At 42.5% G+C, this 27961-nt stretch overlaps 1 protein-coding gene across 5 annotated transcripts in view; it reads right to left on the bottom strand.

The window, feature by feature from the left end:
• Window positions 1-27961, bottom strand: part of GRM3 (glutamate metabotropic receptor 3) — a 107817-nt gene that overhangs the window by 35548 nt on the left and 44308 nt on the right. For all 5 annotated transcript variants that reach the window (XM_052790506.1, XM_052790508.1, XM_052790507.1 and 2 more), the window contains one exon: window positions 10146-10749. In XM_052790506.1, the coding sequence (XP_052646466.1) occupies window positions 10146-10643 (498 nt within the window). In that variant the 5' untranslated portion in view covers window positions 10644-10749. The remainder of the gene's footprint in view (window positions 1-10145; window positions 10750-27961) is intronic.

Here is a 27961-nt window from a genome sequence, read left to right as displayed (position 1 = left end):
ATTGTGTAGTCAAGCCTTCAGCTCACAGAAAGATACTCTTAACAAATATAGCAACTTTTCTATTGTTTTTTTATTTCTTTTAGTCTAAGCAGCAGAAGTATCCATATGCAGGGAAACAGAACTACAACCCCATTTTACAAGGGAGCCCTGAGCCTTGGAGGTCGCTGTACTTCTAGGGTCTGTGCAAACTGCCTGCAATTCTGCTTCCTTTGCTACAGGGAGGGGAAAGCTTTCCTGTGGCAATGCTGTTTGCTGTAATGCTCTTCACTGCAAAGCTGTCCAGATAGTAGCTCTTTCACAGACCAAAAATTAAAAAATATAAGAAAGACTGATTAATCATAGAGGATAGTGACCCAATCATCCCTGAGAACGGCGACTGATCATGGAGCTCAGTGAAGTTGTATCTGTTATTAATTCAGATCAGGACACTCTTCTGGAAATTCTGAAGTTGGGGATTTTCTGGAATATTGTAACATCTTGATTTGAGGGACTAATTTTTCAAAAAAGCTCAGGTCTCTGGCACTGTGCTGAAGCAGTCAGTTTCAGAATGGTCCCCTTTTCCAGCCATTTCCATGCTGATCTGAACATCTGATTCTGAAAATCAGATCCTGATTAAATGAGCAACAAGGTAAGGGCACAGGTAACAGGTTCTGGAGAGGAGCTGATGTCTAAGGCTTTGTGTATTCTGCTGTGTCTCAGTGTAGTAGAGGACAGTGCAATGTGAACCAGAGTTATGAGCACTGAGATTGAACCACCTGGGGCATACCTACACTGCAGCTCCATGCTGCCTTGGCATGTGTGCTACAGCATCAAAATTGCAGTGTAGATCCAGCTTTTACTAAGTGAAATAATCTATTTTGGCAAAGCTCCAGGCAGCAATTTAATCAAGCCATGGTGCATGCAATTAGAGCCTGAAATCCATATGTTGGCACTTAAGTAGCAGTAGCAGCCTGTTTTTTTTGCTGTCAAAACCAGTGGGTTTTGCAGATATGCAGCACCTTTGAAAATAAGACTGGATGTTCTGTATCTGCAACCTAAACCAACTGCTTTGCACAGCTCTCTGTGAACAAAGTGTGTCGAGATAGTCAGCTTCCAGAGTGACAGGAGACCTTTATTTGCCCTCCCACTGCTGGGTTTATTAGTGTAGCCACTGTTCTGTGCTAAAGTGTCCATTTCCCAAGCGAACCCGGCTCTCACCCAGCTGCTGGGGGGGCGGGTGATGCGTAAGGAGCTGCCCAACACGAGCACAGCAGAAAGTCCGGCGTGAGCCGCGTCCCTCCGTAGGGACAGGCTGCTCCAGCAAATGGAGTGACCAGGGCAGTGCCAGAGCAGACTGGTGTCCCTCTCACGACGTTGGAGCCACGCCTGTCACTTCCACTTCTCTGTGCATTGGGGACAGGGCGAATACTTGTGGGAAATTGCCAGTCTAGTTTATAACACTGAAAATGGCTTCCTGATACCTTTCTGCAAGGAGCAGTGAATTAGGTACAGCTAATTCAAACATGGGAATCTGGTCTCTGAGTATACTTCTGGCCATTCAAGAGTCCTGATGATCGATGGGGTGAGGCAGGTAACACCTATATGTCTCAGAAACTCAGATATGGATTTATTGAATCCTGTCAAGCATTTTGCCTGTCCCCTGTAGGAATTTCTTTGCTGGCAGCAGGATTTATTCTGATGTTTTTGGTTAAAATTTCCCTTAACAGCCTAGAGGCTGTTACATGGCTTGTTTGAATGTGTTACAGGGCTGGGGAGCACAGGAAACACTTTGGAAAAAAAAATCTCACAAGTGTTAGAACAGATAGGGTTTCTCCGACATAATACACAAGTGTGTATCACACATTTGTTGGACAGAGGAGGCCCCTTGTTAGATGACAGTGCTCTCTGCACTTCTAAAATTTTACCATGCGAGAATCTCATGGCACTTAACACGGCTTAATGAATCTGATTTCACAGAGCTCCTTTGAGACAGGCAAGAGCTCCTGTGGCTGTTTTGAACAAACAGTAAATTAGGCTGCTGAGCAGAATGGGATTGAGGTAAAGGAGGTTTGTCTCTGTTGAGAAACTGGAGAAATCCCTGTCTCTGAACTGCAATCTGTCCTCATGAAAATCCAGTTGCTGCCTTTGGTCACCTGAAAAAGTCTTTCTGTTCATGAGGGTAAGTTGCTTGTCTAGATTCCCACAGCGAGACCATGGCAAAGCCATGTCCCAAGGATTTTCTAATGTGTAGGTCATTGCTATAGCACAGGAGCTGAGCTTTTGCTTTGAAGAAATGTGTGCTGCTGCCAGTGTATGCTGTATCTAGTTCATAAATGATTGTAATCTACAGTGTGGGATTTTTGTTATTATCTGGGCAGCTGCAGGTCAAACTGCAGCTACAGCATTTGCTCCAATAATTATTTTTTCTTTTTTTTGCTTATTTGGCTTTTTATTTTTTCTTAAATCTAAAAATATTTTAAACAAATTTTAGCATTTTAGTAATTTTAGAAAAGCAGGAAAGAAACATTGGTTCTGAATGGGCTGGAATGTGGGTATGTGATAAGTGGTGGGCATAAAACTAAAGTGGAGAATAAATCAGGTACCTGTCTCTGGTCAACTGCCTACACTGGCCTGCGCACTCTCCCTGTGCTCCTAGCTCCCAGCTTGTACATTTTATGTCAAGTTAGAACCTCCCTTTGTTCAATTAATAACCATTTTCTTCTATCCTCCTGTCATGTATCTCAGTAAAGACACCTGCTTTGTCTTCTTGAGAACCAATGCATAATACTGAAAAGCTGATAGTAGGTTCCCACCAAACCCTCTCTTCTCCAGTCTAAACACACTCAGTTCCCTCCATCTCTTCTTGTAGGGTATGCTCTCCAGACTCTCCTCCTCACAATCATCTCTGTATTTATCAAATCTTTCTTTTATTGGGGGACCTAAAGCTGGACATAGTATTCCAGATGTAGTCCAATAAGAATAGAATAAATAGAAATAAACAGAATAAATAGAAATAGTAATTTCCATCTATCTACTGGCTATGTTTCTGTAGATACTGCCCAGCATGCTGTGAGCCTACAGTGCTGCCAGATTGCATCGTTGACAATAAAGATGACCAATACTGAAGAGTTAGGCTCCACCATAACTTTCCTTGTCCTCTTGGGAGCCAGTAGGCTCAAAGGCATAGCTCTCACCTTGGGGACAGTGTCACCCAGTGTGACTTAGCTTGGGCACTTCTGACATACTCACATGATTTGAGAGTATTGGGGAGGTGGAGATGTCAGTAATGCAAATGCAGCTGCTCAGCTCAGACCCAGGAAAATGATTCACTCCAAACTCTGATTTGTTTTCAAAGGGAAATCAGGAGTTGAAGTTCCTTACTGGTTCCAGAATTGAAATACCTCTATCAGTCTGGAACGTCCTCTCTCCGTAGCCCATTTTAAAACGGTGGGTGTTTTGTCTGGGGTATTATAATAAGCACTATGGAAGACAGTCTCTACATGGGGGCTATGTCAACACCTGCAGCCGAAAATGCCCATTTGGCTTCAGCTGGAATTCAAGCTCTGACCCCAAGAACGCATCGACAATGCCAACATCCCAGTCCTTTCAATCGTTAAAGGTCAGTTGCAAGGAATTAAGCCAGGAGCAGTGAAGTTATTTAGGAGTCCCCACCTGGCTTGTACTCCTATGTAACCGTCTGGCACATTGCAGGACTGAAGCAGTGGTTTCCATCAGCTTTCTCTCTCTTTGGTATTAAGAGGGCTGTTTACTTGTTAGTGAGTGTTGTTCCTTAACAAAATTCCTTCCAAAAGGTAACTCAGGTAAAAACCATATGTTACCAAACAAATAAAAATGTCTGGCATTTTTTGTTAGCAGGGGTGGGGAGAAGTCAACATTGTTTTTAGTCTTGCTCTTCTCCTGAAAATTTTGGCAATGAAGCTGGAAAAATATAGCTAAATATTTGCAGCGGACTCAGTAGTTGTCACATCCAGAGAAGCAGCAGTTGAACAGTGAAATAATTGCATCTGTGAAATGAACATCAGAAATAGGGAATATTGTCAGAATAACATCTAGGATTTCTGCGGAGGACCCAGGAATTCCTTTTTATGTGTGTGTCCTGTGTAATCAAAAATAAACCAAGAAGGACATGCAGAGAAATATTGTACTCGGAGAGAAGAATTGTGTGGAAATCTTTTTTTCTTTTTTCCTGCAGGGGATAGCACAGTGAGCTGTTGCATATGCACTCTGCCTCCATACAGCATTAACTGTTGAAGTGAAGTAAGCTAAGCACTAAGCTGGCACACTGAGAAGAGGTCTGTACAGAAGACCTTGCTTTGCACAAGGAGTGTAACTCTTCTCTGAGACCTGGTAAACCTGACTGTGAGTGACTCATGTCACATTTACACATGATGAGAAAAGGGACTAAAACTGGGGTTGATGGCTCTAAAAGCATGAAATGACTTCTGGAGTTAAAAGACCTATAATGGATAAATATGATTATTTGAGACTCATTAACTGATGCATAAGTCCTAGTCAGAAGGGACAGAATGAGTGTGGGTGATGTCAGGCTGTCCCTAACTAGTTCCTATTTTTTGGCCACTTTGTCTTGTAGTTGCATCCTTTCCCACTTGTAACATGGTAGGGCTCCTTCTTTCTTACCTGTGATCTCACGGGTTACTTATCCATCCCTGTAAAATCGCATCATTTCCCCCTGGCAAAAGGAGAAAATGCTCACACAGGAGAAAAAAAAAAAATAATCCCAAACCCAAATTAAAAAGACTGCAAAGGAATCAGTTACTTTGGGATTTTCAAAGAAGCCAGCCAGAACAAAGTACTCGCATCTCTTTGAAATCGCTAGGAAAGACATGTCCAGTGCTGTCTAGGTACTTTGAAAATCTCAGCCTAGTGGCTGTTCAGTTTCTGAATGTGGAATAGAAACAAAGAGAGGAACAAACAGCAAGGATCTGGCTGAGACGTAGCGGAGGGTGAGGAAGAACAGAGGTAAAAGATGGAAAGAGTTTAAGGGAGGCACCAGGAAGTTAGCAAGTGCATGTGTAGCTTAAATGCTAGCGGTAGGTGGCCCATCTCACAGAATAGATCTGTTAATAAGGATCTGGTTTAGTTTACAAGCACAAAATCACCAGAGGCTGTCGTTGCACAGCTGAATGCAAAGCTCCTCTATAACCACGGCACAAATGGCATACATGGTCTGTGGTCCCTGGTGAACCCCTGCAGCCCCCTGCACGTTTCTCCTGCTCACATCCCTGCTGGGTCCATGCACAGGGGGACAGAACCCCATATGTTATGTTGGTTTGGTTTTTTTTTTACATGTAGTTCTTCTAAGGATTTTGCACTATTTTCAGTGGTTATGGAAGTGACAAGCTATTGTTAAGACTCTGGTTGGAAGATGGTTTATCCTTGGAGGAAGGAAAAGGAGGTGATTAGCTTTCAGGGTCCATGAGCTCTTGGCAGACTTGTGTGGCTAAGAAGAAATGACAGCCAGGATAAATGAGTACATATTCTGAATTTCACTCCAGATGGTCACTCACTTAGGAGAGAGGCCTTAGTTTTTGTGATAACAGCAACGTACCTTTAAACCTTCTGCAGTGGTTTTGCTACAGTTTACTTGAGATACAGCAAGGAATTGAAGAGAAGACATCTAAGTACTGGTTTATATTCTGCCATTTTTTCTGGATGAGGGTTTAACTTGGGAATAACTTTCATGGCCATGATCTGGAGGTCTTGTGGGTTGGTAGCATAAAGAAAACTTTACATAGGGCTAAAGCCCTACATCAACATGAATATAGTGTATATGGAAATGCAAAGCCCAGCCAGCCTAAGGGAATGTCTTAATGTTTCTAAGAGTTGACTGCAGGGAATGGACCCCAATCTTCATTCTCAGAAGATGGGTCTAGTTTTCAGAAACAGAGAAGAACAAATCCAGCACTTGAATAGTCGTATTCCTGCTTACACATGCATATTCCTGACAGAGCTGACCTAAGTATTTTAAACATGGCATTTGGATTAGCTATGCAGGTGCTCCTCTGTGCAAATGAACAGTGCTTTTTTCTTATCCTTTTTACAATGTCATTGAACATCTCCAAGGAAAATATGTTTGAAATTTCTGTTGTAAACTAGGAGAGAGTGGATAATGTGGCTCAAATGAAAAGCTATGAACCCCAAATAAAGTCCTCCAAACTTTGGAGAATTCACTTTCTGATTATAGATTCAGCTCAGGTCAGAATTTTATTTCACAAAACCAACTTTTTTTACATGAACCCTTCCATTGACTGAGAATCCTGGCTTGGGTTTTGAGGGATCAAATGCTGTGCAGATTGGGCTCACTGCTAATTTAAACACAACATCTAAAAACTAATTATCCAGATCATCATTAGTGATAATAGCCTAGTCTGACCAGAAAATAATTAAGCATTCTGCATTCTCTTGTTGTTTTTAGTCTCTGTAAAAAGTGCCTATCGCACATACTGACTCAGTGGGGAAGGTGTTCATTGCTGATTTACCAGCAAATTCTTTTTTCCTTGGTGGAAGGATAATGAAAGAAGCAGAAATCTGACAGCAGGAGCATCATGAAGTGGTTTGGCAGACAGCTGTCCAGACAAAAATCTGGAGAGGGAGGTTGAAAGGAGGGGAAGAAAAAGTATTGAAATACAAAAGCAAATTCACAGGAGGAAAAAAAAAAAAAAGGCAGAAATAATTTCTTGTCTGAGGAGCTCAGCATGGTTTATTTTAAGGCTAAGAAACTGCGCTGTGGACTTTATGATGTTTACAGCTCTCAGGCAAAAGAGAAATGCTTGACAGGGCTACATCTGGAAGCATCCAGCACCCTGAGTGCTGTTGGAAAGCATGGGGAATGGGGATGCTCAGCCTTGCACACGCACCTGCTGAAGTGGTTTGCCATTCAGTGGTGGTGCGATTCCAGTTGCTACTGGAGCTACTCTGTACAGGTGACTGTCTCTGACATTTGGTAGTCTCTCCTTCTGGCACAGCACCAAAATGCACAGCTCTAATGCTTTGAAGTCCTTCTATCTTCAGGCTTGAGTCTGCAATGTCTATTATTCTTGACAAGGATTTTCTTTTGAAACAGAAGTCATGACTGATTATCTTAACAAGATGAGCAGGAGTGAATGGCTTAATTACATCTTTTCTAGATAGTGTGAAATCTAGAGGAAAGCTAGAAAAGAGGGCCTGAAGGAAGGCCAACACAATCTATGTCAAGGGAAAGTAATCAACTGAATACTTCTCTTCTAGCTGGAAAGTGCTTGATGACACATTGAATGATTTGTGAACCTATCTCTTTATTTTTCTGAAGAACTATGTAAGAAAGGTATTACGTTTGAACAACTATTGGCTACTATAGGGAAGCTGTATAGAACATAGAGTAATATTAGATATAATTATTGATTCATCACCCCTCATAAGTTTTGAAAATTGGGTGACATACAGATATGCACAGAGCTATATTGCTATTTTTCACATGTACTGAATGAGAAAGTCTCTTATCAGGACTTCCGATTTCTGTCTGACAGCTGCTCCAAACCCAAGCTTTTGGAATATGAAGTATCTGTATATACTATGTATATTCATTGTGTACTGCATCCAATCTGCTGCCTCAGATAAGGATTTAGGCTTATGTCAGTGATCACCAGAGACTGGCTTCAAAGGAACAGATTGACAGATGTTGTGCAAGAGGCCCCAGGCCATTTTAGGAGCGTGGCGTGACTGCCTCAGGGTTTCTGGGAGGGAAGGAAATATCTGTACCATTTCCTCAGCTGTAACTACTTTTATGGATGTGCCTTTGAGGCTACTTCATGTCTTCATGTCCATTGGACACACTTGAATTTAGGGTGGACTGAGAAACACACTGACGACAAACAACTAGACCAAAGGTACAGCAAAACCACTGCCACCTCTCCACCAGTGGGATAGGGCAAGCATATGACGTTTCAAAATATTTTACCAGCCTTGAGATACTTGCAGCTCTAGGAATTTCTGAGCCAGAGATAGTATCTATACAGAATTTCCTGATTTTTTCTAGTCACTTCTTGAACTCATTTAGTTTTTAGCATCCACAACAACCTGCCATTCGCTGGTTTAATTTGATGTACCCTTTGTCTGATTGGAAGAAACAATTAATAATGATTTCCTTAACAGTTTGTGTTGCCCAAGGTTTTGTAGCTATCATTTCTCCTCTTCAGATGTCTCTTTTCCAGCCCTGGAACTTACTTGTTCTTTGTGCTCCAAGTGATCAGACCCACATAACTGGTGAAAGATAGATCTCTGCTGTATTAGCTGGTCCAGAGAGGGACAAAACCACTCCTAGTATGAGAGATGGCTGAGGTTCTGCTCTGCAGAAACTATTCCCCTGTGCTATGGGTAGCCATTTGCCCATGTATTCCCCACTGTGAATACACAGGAAAGCCACACACTGGAACACAAAAGGGAATAAAATACAATTTGTTGAAATGCTGCTTCTGTGCTCATGCATGTCTTACGGAACCTGGCCATGCTCCCAAGCTGATGGGATTTAATGCTTTGACAAGAGCAGTAGCCAGTTCCCCAGTGCAATTCTGACTGAAATGAGCATTGGATGAACTCTTGGCCTGTTTATGAAACAGGTAAATGAAGCTCTGTGGGCTTTCTGTCACTGCTGGGGTGGTCTGTAGTACAGAAGAACATTTTTCTCCTTTGACACTGATGCAGTATTTATGGCCTGTACTCAGTTTGGAAAAACATATTGCTCATAGTGGTCCAGCACTGTCAAGGCATGGTGCCTTTGGAAACCTGGAACTGACCACTAGGAAATACTAGATGCAGAGTCTTAGCCTACCTAAATCTGGGCTTAAGACACCACTCACTTGTGGTTATGAGTGATATGGACTGGTTTATTTAATTTAACCCAAAATAATGAGATATGTGTAGATTTGGCAGCTTCAGTGAAGCTAGGGGACATTTTTGCTCATGGATAGTGCACACTATCCATGGTAGGCATGTGGTGGGGAACTTTAGAACATCCAAGGCTGCACTGCCATAGGAGTACCTGGTCTGGAGAGAAGAAATACAGAATTTCTGCTAAAAAAGAGGGCATATATGTTCTTCATGTTCATTTAATGGAAAAAAATGCCAAGGACTTAAAGTTTTATCATGAATTTATGAAAAATGGGAAGCCAAGACCAAAAGGAATCAACATCATGTTTAGCCCCTTGCAACTGAAGCCAAGCATGCAATAAAACCATAGTTGGAAGGATATATGGAACATTTAACCCACCTGCAACTTTACACCTTTGCAAGCCATTAAATAGTCTCCACCACCCTACTGAGACCCTATTAGGAACCAATATTGCACAACCAAAAGCTGCAGGTACAATGTGCCAGAAGGAGGGAGCAAGATATACTGAGGGCATCTGTCTTCTGTGCTGGACTTCTGACAGTGCTTACATTGCACTCTGCCAGGCAACATTTCTTGGCAAAAACTGTCTTAGTATGAACTATATATGGAAACAAAAGGAAAGACAGCAAATTTAGAATCCGTTCAGAAACTGTACTGCCTGCATGGGATATTTGAGATCTTTCTCACTGAGATCAGCAGAATAATTTTCATTGGCTTTGGTGTGCTTAATTAGATACTAAAAGCTTGCAATCATATGGTCAGGTGAATTTTAAGCTTCTGGCTAGTATGCCATTTTCACTTTATTTCAGCCTGGAAGTAAGATAAGGATCTCTTCTTTCAGTTTTAATCTCTATTGTTTAAATGACAAATGTTATGTATTCACAGCATACGTATATTCAGAAATATTGGTGGTATAATTTATTATTGATGTGAAAGCAGAGATTTGAACTTAGAGTTCAAAAGTCTCATGAAATGCAAAGTTCAAAATAAATACTAAGACTTTTGGAAACTTCACATGCCCTCAGGATACACCATAACTAGAGGAAGTGGACAGCTGCCAGAGGTTTAAACTACAGCAAGCATTTCAAAGAGTGAATCAAACTAATATAAATTCAGTAAAAAGTACATGCTAGATTTGACCCCTAGGGTAAAGTGATTAAGCTATGACTTGCTTTATTGACAAACTTAGGTAAGCAGTAGTTCTCTCACAGGAATTGCAGATGAATGATTCTCACCTGATGGGGCTCCTGTGACTTACCTGTATGGAGACGCTGCTATAGGAACCGCCTATGACTCCTGCAATGAGTAATGGTAAATTCTCTTGGATGGCATATGAGCCATCAGGGCACATATACTCTGTTTCATCCACTTTAGTCAAAGATGCCCTGACAAACTCCAAAGACTGTTCTAAGGCATATGTATCCCTGGAACACGTGTCCAAGATGTGAACTCCAAGCTTAATTCCTGGAAGCAAGTAGTTGTCTCTGTTGATTTCATCAATGGCAAACAGCATGGCCTCCAAGCGCTGGATGCCTCGGTCTTCGTTGATTCTCCCACATTCTTCTATCCCGGTGCCTTTTTCATTGATTGGGAATAAGCCACCTAAGACCAGGTCTCCTTCTATCTTAATTTCCTTCCTTACAAAGCTGTGGTCACTTAGGGAAAGGAAAACTCCTTTGGAAAATAAAGCTAGCGCAAGGACTTGGAGTCTGGTGAACATCTTCATTGGTCCTGTTTTAGCAGCTCTAAGAAACATTGGTGGGAGCAAAAGTGCTCTTCAGTCCTTCTGATCCATTGCCAAATTTGAAGTGCTGTCTCACAAGCCAGCGAAGAACAAGCCAACAAGTCTTTCCACTGGACCTCTAAAGAAGAGATGGAAGAAATTAGAAAGGCAAAAGGAGATGTGAGCTGTTACAAAACTTTGATCAATAAAACCTTCAAGAGTGGTATTAAGTGATTGCTGGATAGCATAGAAAGTAGGAAATACATTTGTTTGTGTTCTCATAGAGCACCTTTTTCCATTTACTTCATAACAGATTACAGGCTAAGCATCTACAGCTATGCACAAAGACCACAGACATATGGGGCAAGATATCTGATGTTGACCACACTGCTCAACAGTATTTTATGTTTTGCAAGGGCAGAGACCACTTCTGACATTTTTCTTACACCATCCTCTCTTATTCCATCCTCTCTCTCTTCTGGACTCAGTGTCTTATGTATTCTCATTTACTGTGCCTCCAGCTGCTTCCAGCCCTTAACAAATTTTTCTTTTTTTTTTTTTTTTTGTTGACTGCACTCTACTTACTATTCCTTCAGCTATAGCGCTGTCACAGTGTTATCTCCTTGCTGTTAATTTTTGCTGAACTCAGCATTTGACCTTCAGATCCACTCCTTAGCTGAAGTCCACCTGCCCTGCCTTCCTTTACTAACCTGCTCACCTAGTGCAGGCAATGAGAGGATGGGAGAAACCTCTTGGGGCTTTACCTCTATTTTTGGGCTGTGAGAAATATTTGAAACCCAGGAGAAGCCCTGTTTTACCAGGCGGGAACTGAAGGCTGTGTCTGTAATAGAAAAGTAATCAAGTCCATGTCATACCATTTAACTGTTCACATGCTCCCAGGGACGGTGTTGAGTCAGGTCAACTAGTGCTCTTCTAAACAGTGCCTGGACATGGTTCATGGACAAGCAGACACCAGAGACCATACCCAATAAACAGTTTTGATGTGTTTCATCCGTTTCATGCTGGTTGGCATCAACAACAGAGGATGGTCCGTGGTGCATTTAGTTATTAGCACTGCAGTTCTGCAAGGCACTTTACTGAGTGACCCACCAAGGGTAGTTATTATGTGGAAGGCCTGGAAATTGAACCTGGCTTTCCATAAAATGACTTAATCACAAAACCATCCCTCCTTAAGGCACGAAAGATTCTCTTGCAAGCAAATTAAGTTAAAAAGAAAAAAATAGAAGAGACATGAAAGAGAAAAAGAAGAGACATGACAAGGAGTAGTCTCGTAGTTGATGCTTGCTTAGGGCATGAAAATGCTTATGGCTGGACTTGCTCTCTTTAATGTTAATCACAGTTCAGTGCTCAGATCAAAGGGAGAACAGAGCAGTGATGTATGTACTTAGGATATGATTTTACTCTCACTAAGGTCAAGATAGTTTACCAATGACCTTAAAAGGAGAAAAATCAAGCCTTGGAGTGAAGACCATGTTGTAACAATTTTGTAACTAAATACACATACACAAAGTCTATTTATGCAACATAGATGCATGATTTGTCCATAGTCTCCTTGTCAATATCTCTTCAAATATGACAAAGTGACTGCCTTGATCTCCAAATCCTCAGATAAATCAAATATGGTAATATTTAAATAGATCACTTTAATCATTTATTTCTGTACTTACCTTTTCCTTAACAGATAATATATTATTATTAAAGTTGCAGGGTTATTTATAATTTAGAAACACTTAACACAAAGAAATTGAAATATGCAACAATTAAGATTTAACACTGAATGATGGACGAGCACACTGATTGCAAGCCAGTTGTTTATCCTAGTACAATTTCAATGTTGCTGTACCAAATTGTGTGAAAGGATAGCTTTTTATTCATATTTAGTCCAACATTGTTCTCTCGTAAATCAATAATATGTCAGATGCACTGTTAAAGGTCTTTCTCTGCTGTCCTAGTAATGTGTGTAGTCTGAGCTGCAGGCTGTCTCAGCAGAATTTTCCATTCGGATATAAGTGATATGTCAATGGAAAACAAGCTTCATCATCCCTCGGTGATCTATGAGTAAGCTAGTCTGTTGATCACCTGTGGTTTATTAACCAGGTTCAGAAAATATATTTGCTGGTAATGTTAGGAGGAGTAATGAAGTAACTGTACTCAGCAGTACTTTCTGTGTCAGACTGAGTACTATAATTTACCAAATATTATTCAAGTGTATACAGGCCATATAAAATGGTGATACTATCCCATTGGAAATAATTATCAGACAAAAAGGTAGCATTTGTCAAATAAATGGTTGTGTGGTTAATAATTCAGTTGAATCGACTTCCATTGTTCTCATCACTAATCCACTGTTTGGATAAAAACGGGACTTGGGATTTTTTTTGATGCAGTATCCATTCTATTCACTTCTGTAGCTTCTGTCACCACTGTATCTCAGCAAATATTCATACATTTATCCTGACAACACTGGTAAAATATTTATTTTCCCTGTTTCACACTTGGGGAAAAAGAGGCACAGAAAGATGAAATGAGATTCTCAGAAGAGCCTAAGTTCAGATTTTGATTTGCTTGGCACTCACAATCACTATCACACTTTGAAAAGGTCTCTGCTTCCCTTTAGGAATTGAAGAACATGCTTCCAACTGTGCCCTGCACCCCCTGGTTCCCACTGAGGCACTGACTCTGAAAAACTTCCTAAGCAAGCTGGTGTCTCTTCCAAGCCTGTTCCTGAATGATTTACCTAAGGTCATCAGCACAGCCAAGAATCAAACTTTGATCTTTTCCAGGGCTCCTCTGATACCTTAACGATAGACCTCCCTTGTTTCCCATTGCTCCTTCTGGCTTTTATGTGAGTCTTTTATAAGGTCATATTAAAACCAGCCTGTTTTCAACAGCTCTTCAACACTACCAAGAACAACTAAGTCTGCTGAAGAAAAGGCTTGTAAATGGGGTCCTGTATAAGGTTTTCTAAAACCTACCTGGAACATGCCTAGAGCTATGGTGGATTTACCCTGAACAGCAAGGAATCTGTTCTCATCCCCCTGACTCCTTCATAGGTGCTGGTTTCTGCAAACGGCATCACCCTCCACCTTGCATCGCATCTGTGTCTCAGGGATCTATGTGTCTCTGATATGTCAGCAATAAAGGCTAGAAAGGTACCGAAAATTACTTCAACGTTGCACATAAAAAGCATATATGTAAAATGAATGATGGTATAGAGAGAACTGATTCTCCCTGCAAAGAATGCAAAGGATTTCTATATTTTATCACTTAAGCTTGTTACAGTGGCCATGCTGAGGGAAACCGAACTCAGTCATGGCACAGCAGAGGATCAGTCCCAGCAGAAGTCAAGGAGCGATCGGAGAAGGTGAAGATTGGGAATAGGCACGAACATTTCTCTGTTTCTTCCTTGCCACTTTGTGTTGAGAGCCCCGGTCTGGAGGTGTCCAGGGATAAGGGAGGAGATGGTGGGAACCCCACCTGGGCTGGAGAACACAGATGACTCAGCCCCATGATCCTGCTCTATCTGGGGACACACTGCTTGGTAAGGGGTGCCCATGGGTGGGGGCCACCCACCGACACCCATCGCCTTAGCCTTCCCACTTGGCAATTCCTGTGAAGCTCTGAACTTTTCACAGAGGCTTTGAAACTGTAGGGAGACACCACGCATGCAGAGTCCTGCCTTCCAGGAGAACATGATCATCCTATTTTACGTGTTCACACCCTTTGTTTATAAACGGGAGACAGTTACCAAATACACAGCTTTGGGTGTCAAATGTGCTTCTCTCCTTCTGCAGACGCGGTAGCCTGTGCGCTGCTGCCCATGTAGTGGGCAAGGAACAAGGGTGCTGCACGCAGGTCGGTGAGTGGAGGCATTAATGCGAAAGCTGGTTTGTCAGGGGAGGTTTCCTCTTCGGGCTGGGAGGGAGGGATGGAGGGATGCTTCCAGCAGCAACGGCTTCTCGGCGGTGGGACTCCTGAAGGAAGCTGCGAGTCAGATTTGGGTGGCTGGTGAGCAGCGTCACTATGGTGACACTGAACAGACAGCTTGGTGCGAAGAAGGGAGGTTATTTTAAAGCAGCTAGCAAAGATGGGCTAGCAACTCAGCTTCTCTCCTGTTATCTCTGGCGTGCACCTCCCACGTGCTTTCTCTGCAGCTTGCATAACTCACGACTACATATACAAATATTTTGTACCTATTCCAGGCTGATATAGCCCATATTGCTCCCCGTAGCCAAGTTGAAGGTAGCACCCCAGAGTCAAGATTTGCCATTTCCTACCAGAAGTGATTTCACTACACTGACCATGCCAACTTGGTTTTGCAGTATCCTCTTCTACTAAAAGCATGTTTCTGGGATGTTTCAAAAAAAAGTACCTGTTGATCAAGTTGCAATTCTTTCATTTTTCATTTGTATTTAATGTTTTATCTCCAGCTACAGACAGGGTTGTATTGTTCTAGGTCTTCTGTTAATATTAAAAATATGGACACTCCCGTCCTATATGCTTTGGATATGATTTAGTGGAAATAGATGTAGAGCCTAGGCGTAGAAGCGTTCCAAATATCGAAATGAAAAATAAACAGAAACAGGCAGAAGGAGAAAGGTTTCCATGTCTGCATCAGGAGGTTTCTGTCAGCACTTCCCTATGTGAACCTTAGCCAGCAGCACTCGGCTTGTAAAACACCTTCACTTGGCACTCCGGAGCCCCTTTTCTTTCCTCCAGGAAAGGTCCACAGGGGAGAGCTACATCTGCTCTTGGGGGACATTGTCAGCACTTCCCTCAGTAAAAGCAACTCACTTGTGTTAAATGGCAGCTGTGCTGCTCTTGTTGAAAATACCCTTGCCTCTTAGTCTGAATAATCAGTTTTGACAGATTGTTTCTGTGCCTGTAAAAAGTTGATTGCACAAATCCGGTATTTCTTGGTGCAAGTTTGCTTATTTACTAAGGATGTGCACATTCTTGTTTCTGTGAAAGCAACTCGAACGAGAAAGAGGATGTTTGGGTTTTCTATGTTCAGTATCCCACCGATATCATCTCCAAAACTAAATCTGTCTTTCCTGGCTTTCATCCAGGGCTATATTCACATGACAGCACTGGTCTTCTGCAGGCTTTCTGTTTGCAGCTCACAGAGTAGCTCCACCTGTGCTGTCAGTTCAGGGGTGAATTCTTATTAGGCTAAGTGTCTTCAGTCTATTTTTCTAGGTGTCAAACTCCAAAAAGAAGTGCAGTTGAATCTTTCCTTTAGCCAGATGACTTGTGAATTGAGTATGATTGTTCATATATCAATGACAATTTTGCTGATACCTTCCACCATATCAGCACCAATAGTTGGCACTGGCAGTCTATCCAACAGCTGTAGACTTTCCAATTTTCCACTTATAAGGATGGAATGGGAAACTTTATTGAGAGCTGAGGCACCTCAGGTCTCCTAGCTATTTGTCAATGCCATTTACTAGCAAATGGGACAATCTACATGGCTGGGCTAAAACTCTGGAGGGTTTTCCCCTCATCCCTACCATATGCTATATCCTAAATTCCTCCACATTTGTTCCCCTTTGCAGTATTTTGCAGGGCTCATCTGTTTACCCAGCTTCTTGAGAAAGGATGCAACACGAGCTGCCGTGGGTGCTGGAGAAGATTATGTTTAGCTTTATTGTGGGTGGCTCCCTCTTGGCAGTCAGGGATTTTTACTGCATTATTCAGGACTATAATGTGATACTGTGGTGCCCGGGGACATACGTCAACTTGGTATCACCTACCACCCTTAGTAAACTTTCTTTGGAGGAGGACTGTGCTCAGTGGAAGGTCACAGGGGAGGTTCTTCACACCTGTGCTCTTGTGGCATATTACAACATTGAATTTAATAGTTCCATCAATATATCTGTCTCCAAGGACACCCCATCAGAGAGATATCTCTTCCTGAGCCCTTGCTGTGCCCTACAAATCTTATGCTAAGGAAGGAGATTTCTAAAACAATTCCAATTTTGCCTCCAAATTCTGGCGCATCTTTCAAGACTGACACAACAAGTTAAATGCCATGATTTCTTTCTCTCAGAGATCACGGATAACTTGCACAGCAGCATTGTTCATCCACCACATTTGGCACATTTATGTGTGCTCTGCCAGAACTTGACCTTAATGCCTGATGAGAACTGCACTGAAAGATAAGATGTCATACTTCGTTGGAAAAAAAGTGATGGACAAGCTTGAATCTCCTTACCAGTTATAATTAGAGATGCCATCACCTCTGGAAGAGAAATATTTGTAAAGGAACCCAAGCCTTATGGTGACAGATATGTGCCAGGTACACAAATTGCTCACATCCTGATTCTGGCTGGCTGAAATCCGAGAGCTTAAATCAGGAAGTGAAAAAAAGGAGGAAAAAGTTGCAGAAAACATGGTGAGGTAGAGAAAACAAGTAAATTTCTTCCATGGAAATGGAGAAATTTCCTTCATGAAATGTTAATCAGGTGCTGACACATAAATTTGCTGAAAATGAATCAAAGTGCTTTAAATTTCAATTGCTGGCTGTTATCTCTCAGAACTATTTTTTTTCTTTCCTTGTGAAAAATGACAAAAATGGCTTTACAGCTAGGTGATTTTGTGCCTTTCATTTCAACTTGGAAATCCATACATTAAAAACATTAATTAATACAATTACCACTGCCAGCAGCATGAGAGTACAAGCTATACAAGTTCATCTCATGCCTAGCATATTGTAGAAGAGTTTGAAAAGCCCTAAAAATTTAGGGGCAATTTCAGTATAAAGAATGCCATATAAAGCAAGAGATAGTATGTCAGTGTAGAAGATCATTCCTCTTAAAATACAAACTTATGTTCTGTTACTTTAGAAAGAGAGGAAAAAAAATCAGAACACTGCATTACTGTTTGTACTGTGTTAACATCAACAAGTGATGCTTTATGTTTTCTACAATGTCAACATACAACAGATGCCCAGCCCTTTCCTCAGAGATCTATGATATATTCATCCTGTTTCAAAAAGAGAATTTAAAATATTAATCACACAGGAAAACAGATGTCTCTGATGTGATACTCTTGAAGTTTCTAGATATTAAAAGACTCTATAGATTAGAACAAGACCTATTAATTTAGCCTGAAGAGGAACAAGGAGCCCCTGGAGATTACCGGACATTAATGTGGTGTGGAAATATAGGTCTTTGCTACTTGTTAAATTACATGAGTGCATTTGGCACTGGCTGAGTCCTTCTAAAGTGAGTTTGGTCTCAGGAGGGGAAGCTGCAATGAGCAGACCACCAGAGCTAGAGATCTGGGTCAGGCTGTGCAGTCTCCTAACTCGTTAGAGTTTCTTCTGTACTTTGACAATAAGTATATTCAAGTGTATTGAGAAGTCCAGCCATGAGCCTGAGGCTTTGTACCATCTGGACAATTTGTGGTGTAATGATCTTGATGTAATGCAGGGTTAGACCTTTGAAAGTCCCACCATCTTCCCGTCTGTCTTTTTTGGATTGTGCTGAATCCTACTGCTTTTTATCCATCTGCTTATTTCTTCCAGGCATTGGCGACAGCTGAAAGCACACCAGCAGAGACAGCAACGAACAGACAAGTGCTGTCTGCTTATTGATTGCGTGTTAGTCGACTTTAGTCTCAGTCTCCCTGTGTGGTCCCAGAAAGACATGGAAGAGGAAAAGTGGGAGTATAAAGACTTTGGGGACAAAGGAGCAGCTGGCTTCCATGACCTGTGGATGTCACAGCAGTTATTCCTGCTAGGTGGTGCAGGGACATCATCGCCATGCTAAGGTCAGCAAGGTCAAAGGCTGGGTGAGAGAGGTAATGGCATGAATGTAGGGTAGTCCTGCACAAGGTGAACCGTGACGTTTTCAGCATCATGTCCTGGCATGAAACTTGTAGCTAAGAGGAGCTTAACACTTGAGCTTAATGCAAGTGAAGCTTAACTAAGTGAAGTTAACACCAACCTAAGTATAGACCCCCCAAGGAGTATCTGTGCATTTAGGCTTTGGACAAGTATTTAGCCTTTCCCTCTTACTTGATTCTTAAGCATCTGTCTTTCTGCCCTCACAGAGCTCATTTCTGCCTTCTGCTCATAATCATTTTTCAGCTCTCTGCAACATCTGCAGGGTTTTTCTTGGGCCCAGCTCTCTCTGTGAGTTTCTGCCCATGTTCCAGCCGAGGTGCTCTGCCTGCGTGTTCTTGGCTCCCTCTGAATGGCATCGGTGTGAGCTGCCAGATTTCGCTCTCATTACTCTTCTGCCAAGACATATCCCTCACATTGCAGTAACGTGGCCAAAATATGGCTGAGCCTCTGCATATGTGGAGGGCAAAGAGTCCTTTCTCACTATTGCTCCTGTTGAGATTCAACCTGTCTGCCAGCACAGCCAGCCTTAGTGTCATACAGGCCTTGCAAAGCAGCTAAGTGTGCACCCTTTCTTTTCTCCATCTGATGTGGGATGAGTTCTGCTGCCACCCATTCTGCTCTAACGGGACCCAATCCTGGCCTGGAGCCCCAAGTAGTGGCATTCAAACCTGGCCTGGTGCCTTCCACATGACTGGTCAGGATAGGAGAAACTGCAATAGCAAAGGTGACGGCCAGTAGTGGGCAAAGCCCCCTCCATGGCTCCTTCTCACCCCCCTGTGACTCAGTCATAAGTCAAATAAAAGCCTTCCCAGGTTGGTGCTCCCATCCCTGTCTGGTCTGAGCTGTATCTCCCAGTTTGCCACAACTGTATCTCCCAGTTTGCCACAACAGTACTGAACACTCAGCTGGGAATTTTCCAGGTTAAGATGGCTCTTCTCATTTGTCAAACGAGGCAGTATTTCTCCCTCTGACAAATGCACTGGAAGCGCTTCAGAGCAGGAGCTGTTGCCTTGCCCATGGCTGTCCAGTGCTGAACTCTTGTCTCATCACCACCGATTTTGCATACTTAACATATGGCAACATTTTAGGCACCTTTGACCTCCCCCAGAAGAATCTCCTGTCTATTCTGACCTAAGAAAGACACAAGGTGTCTCTGGAGACCTCCAAAGGCACAAAAATATTTTTAATGAAAATGTAGGCGCTTGCTTTAGGCAGACTAGTTCACCTAGAATCTACAATATGAGATCAATGTAGGTGCCCGATTACACAAACAGAGTTTCACCTACCGGTCATATGTTTTGTTGTGTTCTTGATAACAACACAAAGCAATAGACAGGGATCAAAACAGGGAAAGACTGTTCAGGTTTTTAAAGAAGGGAAAGAATTTTTTAGCAGGGGATTGTAGCTTTTTGCTGCTGAGTTGTTTTTTTTTTTTTAACATAAAAAGATTAAAAATTTAACAACAGTAGCCTCTCTTGAAATGATCCTTTCCCCTGCCCCCAGAGCCCGGACTGGTAACTCTTCCATCACATGAATGTTACCTCCAGGCTACAGCATTCAGCGGAGTGTGAAATCACAATTAACGGAGCAAGTGTTTTGTAAGTGAGCAGAGACGGCTGCAAATTACATCCTGCTATTAGCTGATTTTAGAGCAACGCTGTTGAACAGCTTCATGATTACTGGGCTGTGGCGTGTATTAAAAAACCATTAATAAAACATAATTGATTGTGAATTGTGCTTACTGCCTTTATAGGTTTAATCACAACTGTCACAGAAGTTTACTGGAAACAAAAGCTGCCCTCAGCTATCTACGGGAACTGGATTGTTCTAAAAAATTTCCTGAACTTGATTTGCAGCTGCTGTAAATCAGTAAACTACTGAAACCTATGGATTTTGCTGACTTAGAGATCCTCTTTGCGTTTTTCTTTTCCGGTCGGCAAAGAAAGGTGTGAGAGTGCCTTGCTTCTGCCACAAAGAACCACTGGAAGCTTGATGAAAACAATATCCTCAGTCTCTCAGACCTGCCATTCACTCGGCTTGCCCTTAGAAGCAGGTAATGTCACTGGTAGGGAACAGGAGATGGCAGTTTCTATTTGCTGGGAAACAGGCAACAATACAGAGCTATACTTAGAAAATACTGACATTTATTTCTCTCTTTTGGACCCCAAATTATTTTCAAACCTTAAATCATGTATTTTTACAGGAACCCAGTTATGTTTAATTCTGATCCATGACTCTGTCTGGGCTCATGGACGGACAAGTTACGCCACAGTAAGTTTATGGCTACATTTTTCAAACTTGGATGCCCTGCTATGAATTTATGGACTTTAAAAGGCCATTCACAATCAGTCTAATTTGGGACTTTGACAGAATTCGGGTGCCAGCCAGTGATACAAACCGCCTGCTCTTCTGCATCTGTTAGTGCTATGGGGACCTAAAACTCACTCTCAGGCTGAGAATTCCCAAAGCACTTAAAATCAGGCACTGCCTGTATTTGCTGATCAAGGTGACACCTAACTCCACTTATTAGCCAAATTTAGTCAGAGAAAGACTAAACTCTGCCAAAGTCCCCAGGGAAATACGCTAAGGTATGTGGGCAGGATCTTGTCCTAGCTGTGGGTATTTAAGCCCATACAGTTTTCTCACCCCACAGAGAAGTGGCATAAAGTGAGGAATAAAACCCAGGAGTTCTGACTCTGTCTTGCTGCGACCACCAGAAATGCTAGTGCTAGGAGTGTATCAAAATCTTGGAAGAGGACCTAAAATGAAGTAATACAATATGTGCACTATTTATTGACTTTTTGGCAGCCTGTGCCCTGGCAAACAAACTAGTATAAACACTGGGAATAGATTGCTGAAAAGCATTTCCTACTAAAGAGCTAGCTCTAAGGGTTTTTTTTAGTAAAAATAAACCCTTGAAAGCCAATTTTTCCTGTTTCTGCAAAGATGTATCCCACAAAGGCAGGAACAAACATGCCTCATACTGACCAGGGGAGTGAGGAGTTCTGGTATGAAACCAAATACAGTGGTATGAACCCAAATATAAGTCAGTCACCACTCAGGCTCATTTGTATCTTGGACCCAGCTATTTGCAGGTGAAGGTGCATCCTGGAACAAACACCTCCGACCCGCCGCAAGCCGCTGCTTTTCTCTATCCTCTGTCCATCCTTCAGCTCTGTTGTAAGCTGTTTTCTTGTCTTCTTTCATGCAGCTCCACAGCAGTGTACCTACATGCATATACATTTTTATGTGAAGAGCCAGAACCTCACATCCCCAACACGCTCGCTGCCTTCTCTTGCTCTAAATGGCCATCGCTATGGCAACAACTGCTTAGCTCAAAATTTAGAGAGGCACTTAGCACAAATTATGAAAGAAGAGATGCAACAGCATTCTACGTAAAGCCACAGTTTGATGGCCCGCTGTGGCTCCAGTCGCCGATTTCTTCAGGACACCCTAGGGACCTTGCCACCTGTGGTCTGGCACCTTGTGCTCAGCGTGGCCCAGGAAACAGCTTTCTGTAATGCTGGCTTTGTCTTTATTCTTCTCTGTGCTTACAGTAAATGGCATTTAAACCATCTGATCAGCCACAGAACTGAATTTGCAGCCCGCCCAGTCCGGTCCTCAATACCTCTGCCAAAATACTTCATGGTCTGATAGTGTGGGGGGAATTCCTTGCGAATGAAGACAGGGAAAGACACAGGCCCTATTTAGAGTCTCTTGAACGATACTAGTGTTCTGCATCGGCATGCCTGGCAGCAGATGAAGGGCCCGGCTGAGTCGTAGGGCAAAGCACGCCGCATGTCTGTGACACTTCTCCTTGCGAGGGGTCGCTCCGTGGTGCCAAATCTCAGATATGATGATAGAGTAGAGGAAGGACCAACATGAATAATCTCAAGAATTCGTAGTGAATTTAGGAGATTCATGTCTTTCTAAACCTATATGAACTTTGTCGTCTGTTCTTACATATGGCCACATCTTATATAAGGCAGGATGAAGGTGTCCCTGTCCATTCTTCACTCTTTGGATGAAGCACACTAATTGGTAAAAACTATTCAAAGGGAGACATATTGGCAACCAAGCTCCTTCTTCATAAAAGTCCTTGGGAAATCCTTTCCCAAACTCCATTCAGACAACTAGTGCACAAGGATGCGAAACCTACCAGGACCTGAAACAGGCTGGAAGAGTGGGCACTTGTGGACAGAAAAAAAGGCTCTGTTTGCAGCTGAGCATCCCAGGAGTGGATTTACTTTTGGGAAGGTGGAGGTTATTTATGTTTTGGATCCTGTTAATGCTACGAGAAGATGCAGTCTGGGGATGAATAGAGTAAACCTGCTTCTAAGAGGAAATCAGTGAGGTGGTTTCCTAATCTAGGGTAAAAACTAGAATGACAAGAAGGCAGGCATGCAGATGTGAACTATTCATTGCTGCCTGGCAAGAGCTGTCCTGTTGATAATCTTATTTTCATGGTGGACATCGGCAGGGTGTGGGTGGTGACCATTCACTGCCTCCTCTGCTACAGGAGGGAGGGAGCACATGGGTAGGCAGTAGGTTGCATGTTCAGAACTGATGAAGGCAGGGTATTCTTCTGCCTAGATACTGCTGAGCTGCTCAACAGCTGCTCAACGCTTGTGGTTGGCCAGTGTGGATGCTAAATGTCTGCATAGACTCAGGGTCACTGGAAAAGTTCATGGGGGAGAAATCCACCCTGGACTAGTAAGCTTGAAGACCACAGGTCTTCCCAAGGAATTCCCCACCTGGGAAAGGCAGGCTGTGAATTTACTCCGGGCATAGGCTACACTGCAGGTTTGCTCTAGCCCTGTGGACTGCTGCAAGATGTGGGACAGCAATTTAAGTTCTCTATACCTTATGGTCACTCTTTACAAAGCACAGGGCTGTGAGACTTTACTGAATTAAGACTTGCTTCGTTGTTTGTGGAAACTGTTCTCTCTTTATTGACTTCAGTGGGAAAACACAAGCGCACTAGCAGAGAGAGTCTGGACCTTAATTTGTAAAGGGATTGTGGACAGCTGTACTGCATGAGGCCAGCAGTCCACCTTCCCTACATCCTCCTCTTGGCAGTTGTTAAAGCTGGTGCCTATGAAAATGAGCAAAAATTGGAAAAGTGCATTGTGCTATTTCCCATGAACACACTCCCAATCTCCAACAACTTACAGCTCAGGGGCTTCCTATGCTGGATGTGATTTCTTTGAATTTATTAACGAGCAATAGATTTATCTTCTACAAACTTGTGCATTTTCCCTTTGAACCCATGAAACTGTTAGCATCCACCAAATGACATTCGGAGTTTTGAAATGGGGTTCTGGAGCTTAGCTAGGAAAAACACCTTTTTTTTTTTCCATGGTAAAAATACACCTCCTTGTTTGATCCTGCCTCCTTCCAGCTTTGTCTGATGTCCTCTCATTCTTACAGTGGAAAGGTAATATGCCTGACTGAAAATTAGGAGAGAGAAGACAACTTCCAAAGTCGTCCACTAGAGACAAATGTTCATATCTAATTTTAGACATCTAAAGTGAGGTTTCTTAGTCTAGTTTCCTTTACAATGGACAGATGGAGATAGGAACCTCCAAAAGGCAAATCCTGTCCTGGGTGGGATGAAATACTTTCTGCAGGTGTTGCCTCTACTGTGGTAAGCAGGACCTTAGTGTGAAAACAACCCTAACTTCACTGCCTCAATCAGAAGCCTAAAGCTAAGCAGGTTGAATTTAACTCCTAACTGTGCTCCTTTCTTCCCTCACTGGAGCCAGACAGAGAGTTTTAGTCAAGGAATAGCTAAAACTGTTTGCATGGCTGTTTGTATAGAGGTTTATTATTTCCTGGAAGGTACAGACCACATTAGGGATGTACTCCTCTCTCACTCCAGGAGGAGTTAGGTCTGATTTATTTTGGGAGGGCCAGGGCCGAATATTCTTTCTGTGGTCTGTGTGCCTTGTAATAACAAACTTTCTTGTTATTACAATTCTCATTGCAATTTAAGATTAATACTTGTATCCTAAATTTCACTGAGGCCAGCATGAATGAATAATAATCCCATTAAAGAATTCAGGAACCAGCCAAGAGTCACTACTTGTATTTGTTAAAAAAACTGAACCAGAGGTGAGGATTTCATTGCTTTGCTTGCACTTTCCGGCTTTGACTGGGGGGAAGCTCCATGTCTGCCAACATTTCTACCGACCACAGGAACGCTAGCAGAACTGTCCACACAACAGTGGGCGTGCAATGAATGCTATTCTGTGATAATTGCCCCAAATTCTTCTGATGAATGCTGATTGAAAAATGTGAGCTGAGAAACCACAAGACCAGGTGCATGCAAAGAAAGTAGGTTAGGAATTGTACATGCCAGATTGTGATCCAGGCTGCATTCCCCTCAAGGGCATGTTCTCCTATATCCATAGGTTGTTTCCCGGGGCAGGAAGGTGACAGAGAAGAGCGATCTCTGCAGATCATCTGTTCTTCTCATCGTGCAGATGTGTGAGGAGCAAATGGGCGTGAGGAGGTTTGGGCTGTGGTGCTGCCCCTGTGCCAGCCGCAAGGCTCTGAGAGGAGAAGGACCCTACGTCGCATGTCATGAACCGCGGAGGTGTCTTCTGGCAAGGAGAGAAATCAGGAAGCAAATGGCAGACCTGGAGGTGTCTGTTCCAGCAGTAGCTCAAGTAGCAGGTCAGACCATTGCTGAGCCTGGGGCCAAATTCTGGGTGTTTCACTGGTAGCGCCTGGGCAGAGGGGAATTGTGGAAGGAGAACAAGCCCATAAATTGGAAGGAATTCAGGGGAAGTTTTAAAATTCATTTTCTAGGGCAGAATGGTAGTTTTGACAAAATCCTAGACCTTTAAGCTACATGACGTTTGCAGGAGAAAAGAACTGCAGTTCACAGGGTTTTAAATTAAATGGCCTTATGCTCTTTTAGGACCATCACACTAAATTTAGCAACATGTAGTGAAATACCCTCCCTTCAGAGCTCAGTCCCAGCTGCCTGGCCACAGAGGGTGCTGGCACACTTTTTCTCAAAAAGGAAAAATCAGTGTGACAAAAATCCTCTGCCTTTTCCTATTACACACAGGAGTGAAAAACATACATGCAGAATGATGGAGTCCTGTGAAAGTAGGTGACAATATTTAAAATGGTAAATTCTATGGCACCTCTCCAATATGAAATGAAGACAATACTTGAGTAACAGCCTACATGTGCTTTATCACAGGCTGCATGTTTTCCGTACATCCCAGTAGGCTGCAGAAGAGACACCTTCATCTGCACTGTGAAGGTCTCTCATGCAGAAGTAACAGGTATTAGACATAGTCAGTCATCCTGACTTAAGGATTTCTCACTGGCTTGGATAAACTACTGAATGCTTTCAGTGTACCCTACCTGCAGCTTTCCTCTCTAAAACAAGGCTGCAAGGTGTGAAATTGGGGTTTACTGAATTTAGAGCTGAACTTCCACTGATTTCACTCAAACCCAGGCTATCCCCAGATGACACCTGAGTCTCAGCTTGTGTGTTTTCTTTCTGACGTTGTATAAAGCCAGGGCACTTTATTTTTTCCAAAGCAGATACATCGTCTGGTGGTTTCCAGCTGATGCAAGATAGGTTACAACAGTGATATAGCCTATCCAAGCAAGTGACCTTATTGAAACTCTATTTTCCTGTGACTTTCTCCAGGGAGGATTCTCCAGTGTCTGCTATTGTGGCTGAGCTCACTCTTCAGCCTTTCTTTTTCAGTGGGATTTTAATCTTGTTCTCCATTCCTTTACTCAGCCACCTTCCTTTCCTCAAAAGGGAACCTGTAACGAATTAATGTCTTTAAGGCCTGTATTTTGTACAGTTTTGTTGAAACTGGCTGACATTCAAACTTTATTGGAATTGACAGTTAATGTCATTGCATAAGCCCTATTTCCTTAGGAAACCAGCCTTCAAAAGACCAGAGCATGCTATGAGCACTCCTCTGTCTTTGAGATGTCCCAACCTCTAACATTTAAACCTCTCCTATTGTTATGTAAGCCAATAGCACAGTTTTACTTCTGGAATTAGTCAATTATAGGATGTGATTCCTCTAATGTATTTTAGACATCGGGATAGGATGAAATAAATTGCACCCAACCATATCTGTTTCTCTCCACTGGCAGCGAAGAGGGCCTGTGGAACCAGACAATGGAGTTTTCTGCATCAAATGAACTCTTCAGACTCCCCATTTAGTCAATGAGGTCAGTGTAGCCAAAAGAGGTTGGCATGCAATTCATTTTACCAAACGGAGGCATCTGTTTTAGGCTGAATCACACCCTACACTCTATTGACTATATTGATGAAATCCACATTAAGTCAGCTCACATGCAGACATCTACAACAAAGATATCCAGATAAGATGGATTCCCCTTCATGCACTCTTAGCTTTTGGTATAGCTAAAGACCAGTCCCTCTGTCACATTACTATCATACTCCCATGTGCCTTAGTACCAAAAAGCCCCGCTCTGTGAAGGAGGAGCAATACCATATGAAATAGGAAGAACGCACAGTTTGCAAATCCATTTTCTCTATGGGTAGTGTTTCAGTTTCATTCTGGAATCATTGATTTTCTGGCTTCGAGCTGTTTTCTTCATCAAGCCCAGAGGATAAACTTTTTTTTGCACTGCATCTTTCTCATTTCTGTGGCTAATGCTAGCTTATTTTCCTTCAAATCTTATGTAAAGCTTTTACAGGAGAATACATCTATGATATGCTCTTCAGCTTGTTTTTTTGAAAAATATGAATAAACCAGAATAAACTGGAAGATTGTCAGTGTCTTTTGCAGAGTATCTGTGTTCCAACACTACTCACAGGAAAATGCAAAGTCGATTAAAACCCACCAAGTGTAATAAATATGGTTTTTGATTCTGTCAGCATGGCTAAAGTTGAAAGTTAATGGCAAATCCATAATACAGTCATAGAGATCAAATGACATATCAGTCTATAAGCTTGCATTCATGACAGATAAATGCTCTTCTTATCTTTACAGCATGCCCCAGTTAGTCCAGCATGAATGTGGTGAGTTAACTTGGTACTCTATAGTTAAAATGCTTGCATGTAGGAAGTTTGCTTTTTATGATATGACTGCAGATGCTAGAAGTTCTGTTTCTTCAGTCTGTGGACTCTTCCCTTCATTGATTACTGTTCAGCTCAGTCCCTCAGCAGCTCTCAAATGTATCCCATTCCTTGTTCCCAGTTGCAATCTCCTTGTGTTCCTCTTCCAAACCTTCCCCCTCTTCATGTTAGCAGCATCTTTCTCCCAAGTTATTTGTACACTGCAAGACGTTTTGGATGCCCTTAGCATTTCAGTGGCATGTGGTTTTTTTTTTCATCCTACCTGACTGTGCTGGAGATGGAGAAGAGACTCTTCTGGTGATCAGCCCTACTATGGCTGGCTGCTGAGAACAGCAATTGCAGTAAAATTCTGGTTTTGCTTCTGTGATTTTGTCATTCTTTGCATAG

Source organism: Harpia harpyja, chromosome 6 (genome assembly GCF_026419915.1).
Source record: "Harpia harpyja isolate bHarHar1 chromosome 6, bHarHar1 primary haplotype, whole genome shotgun sequence".
NCBI classification, from domain to species: domain Eukaryota; kingdom Metazoa; phylum Chordata; class Aves; order Accipitriformes; family Accipitridae; genus Harpia; species Harpia harpyja.
This window is presented reverse-complemented; position numbering and strand designations above follow the sequence as displayed.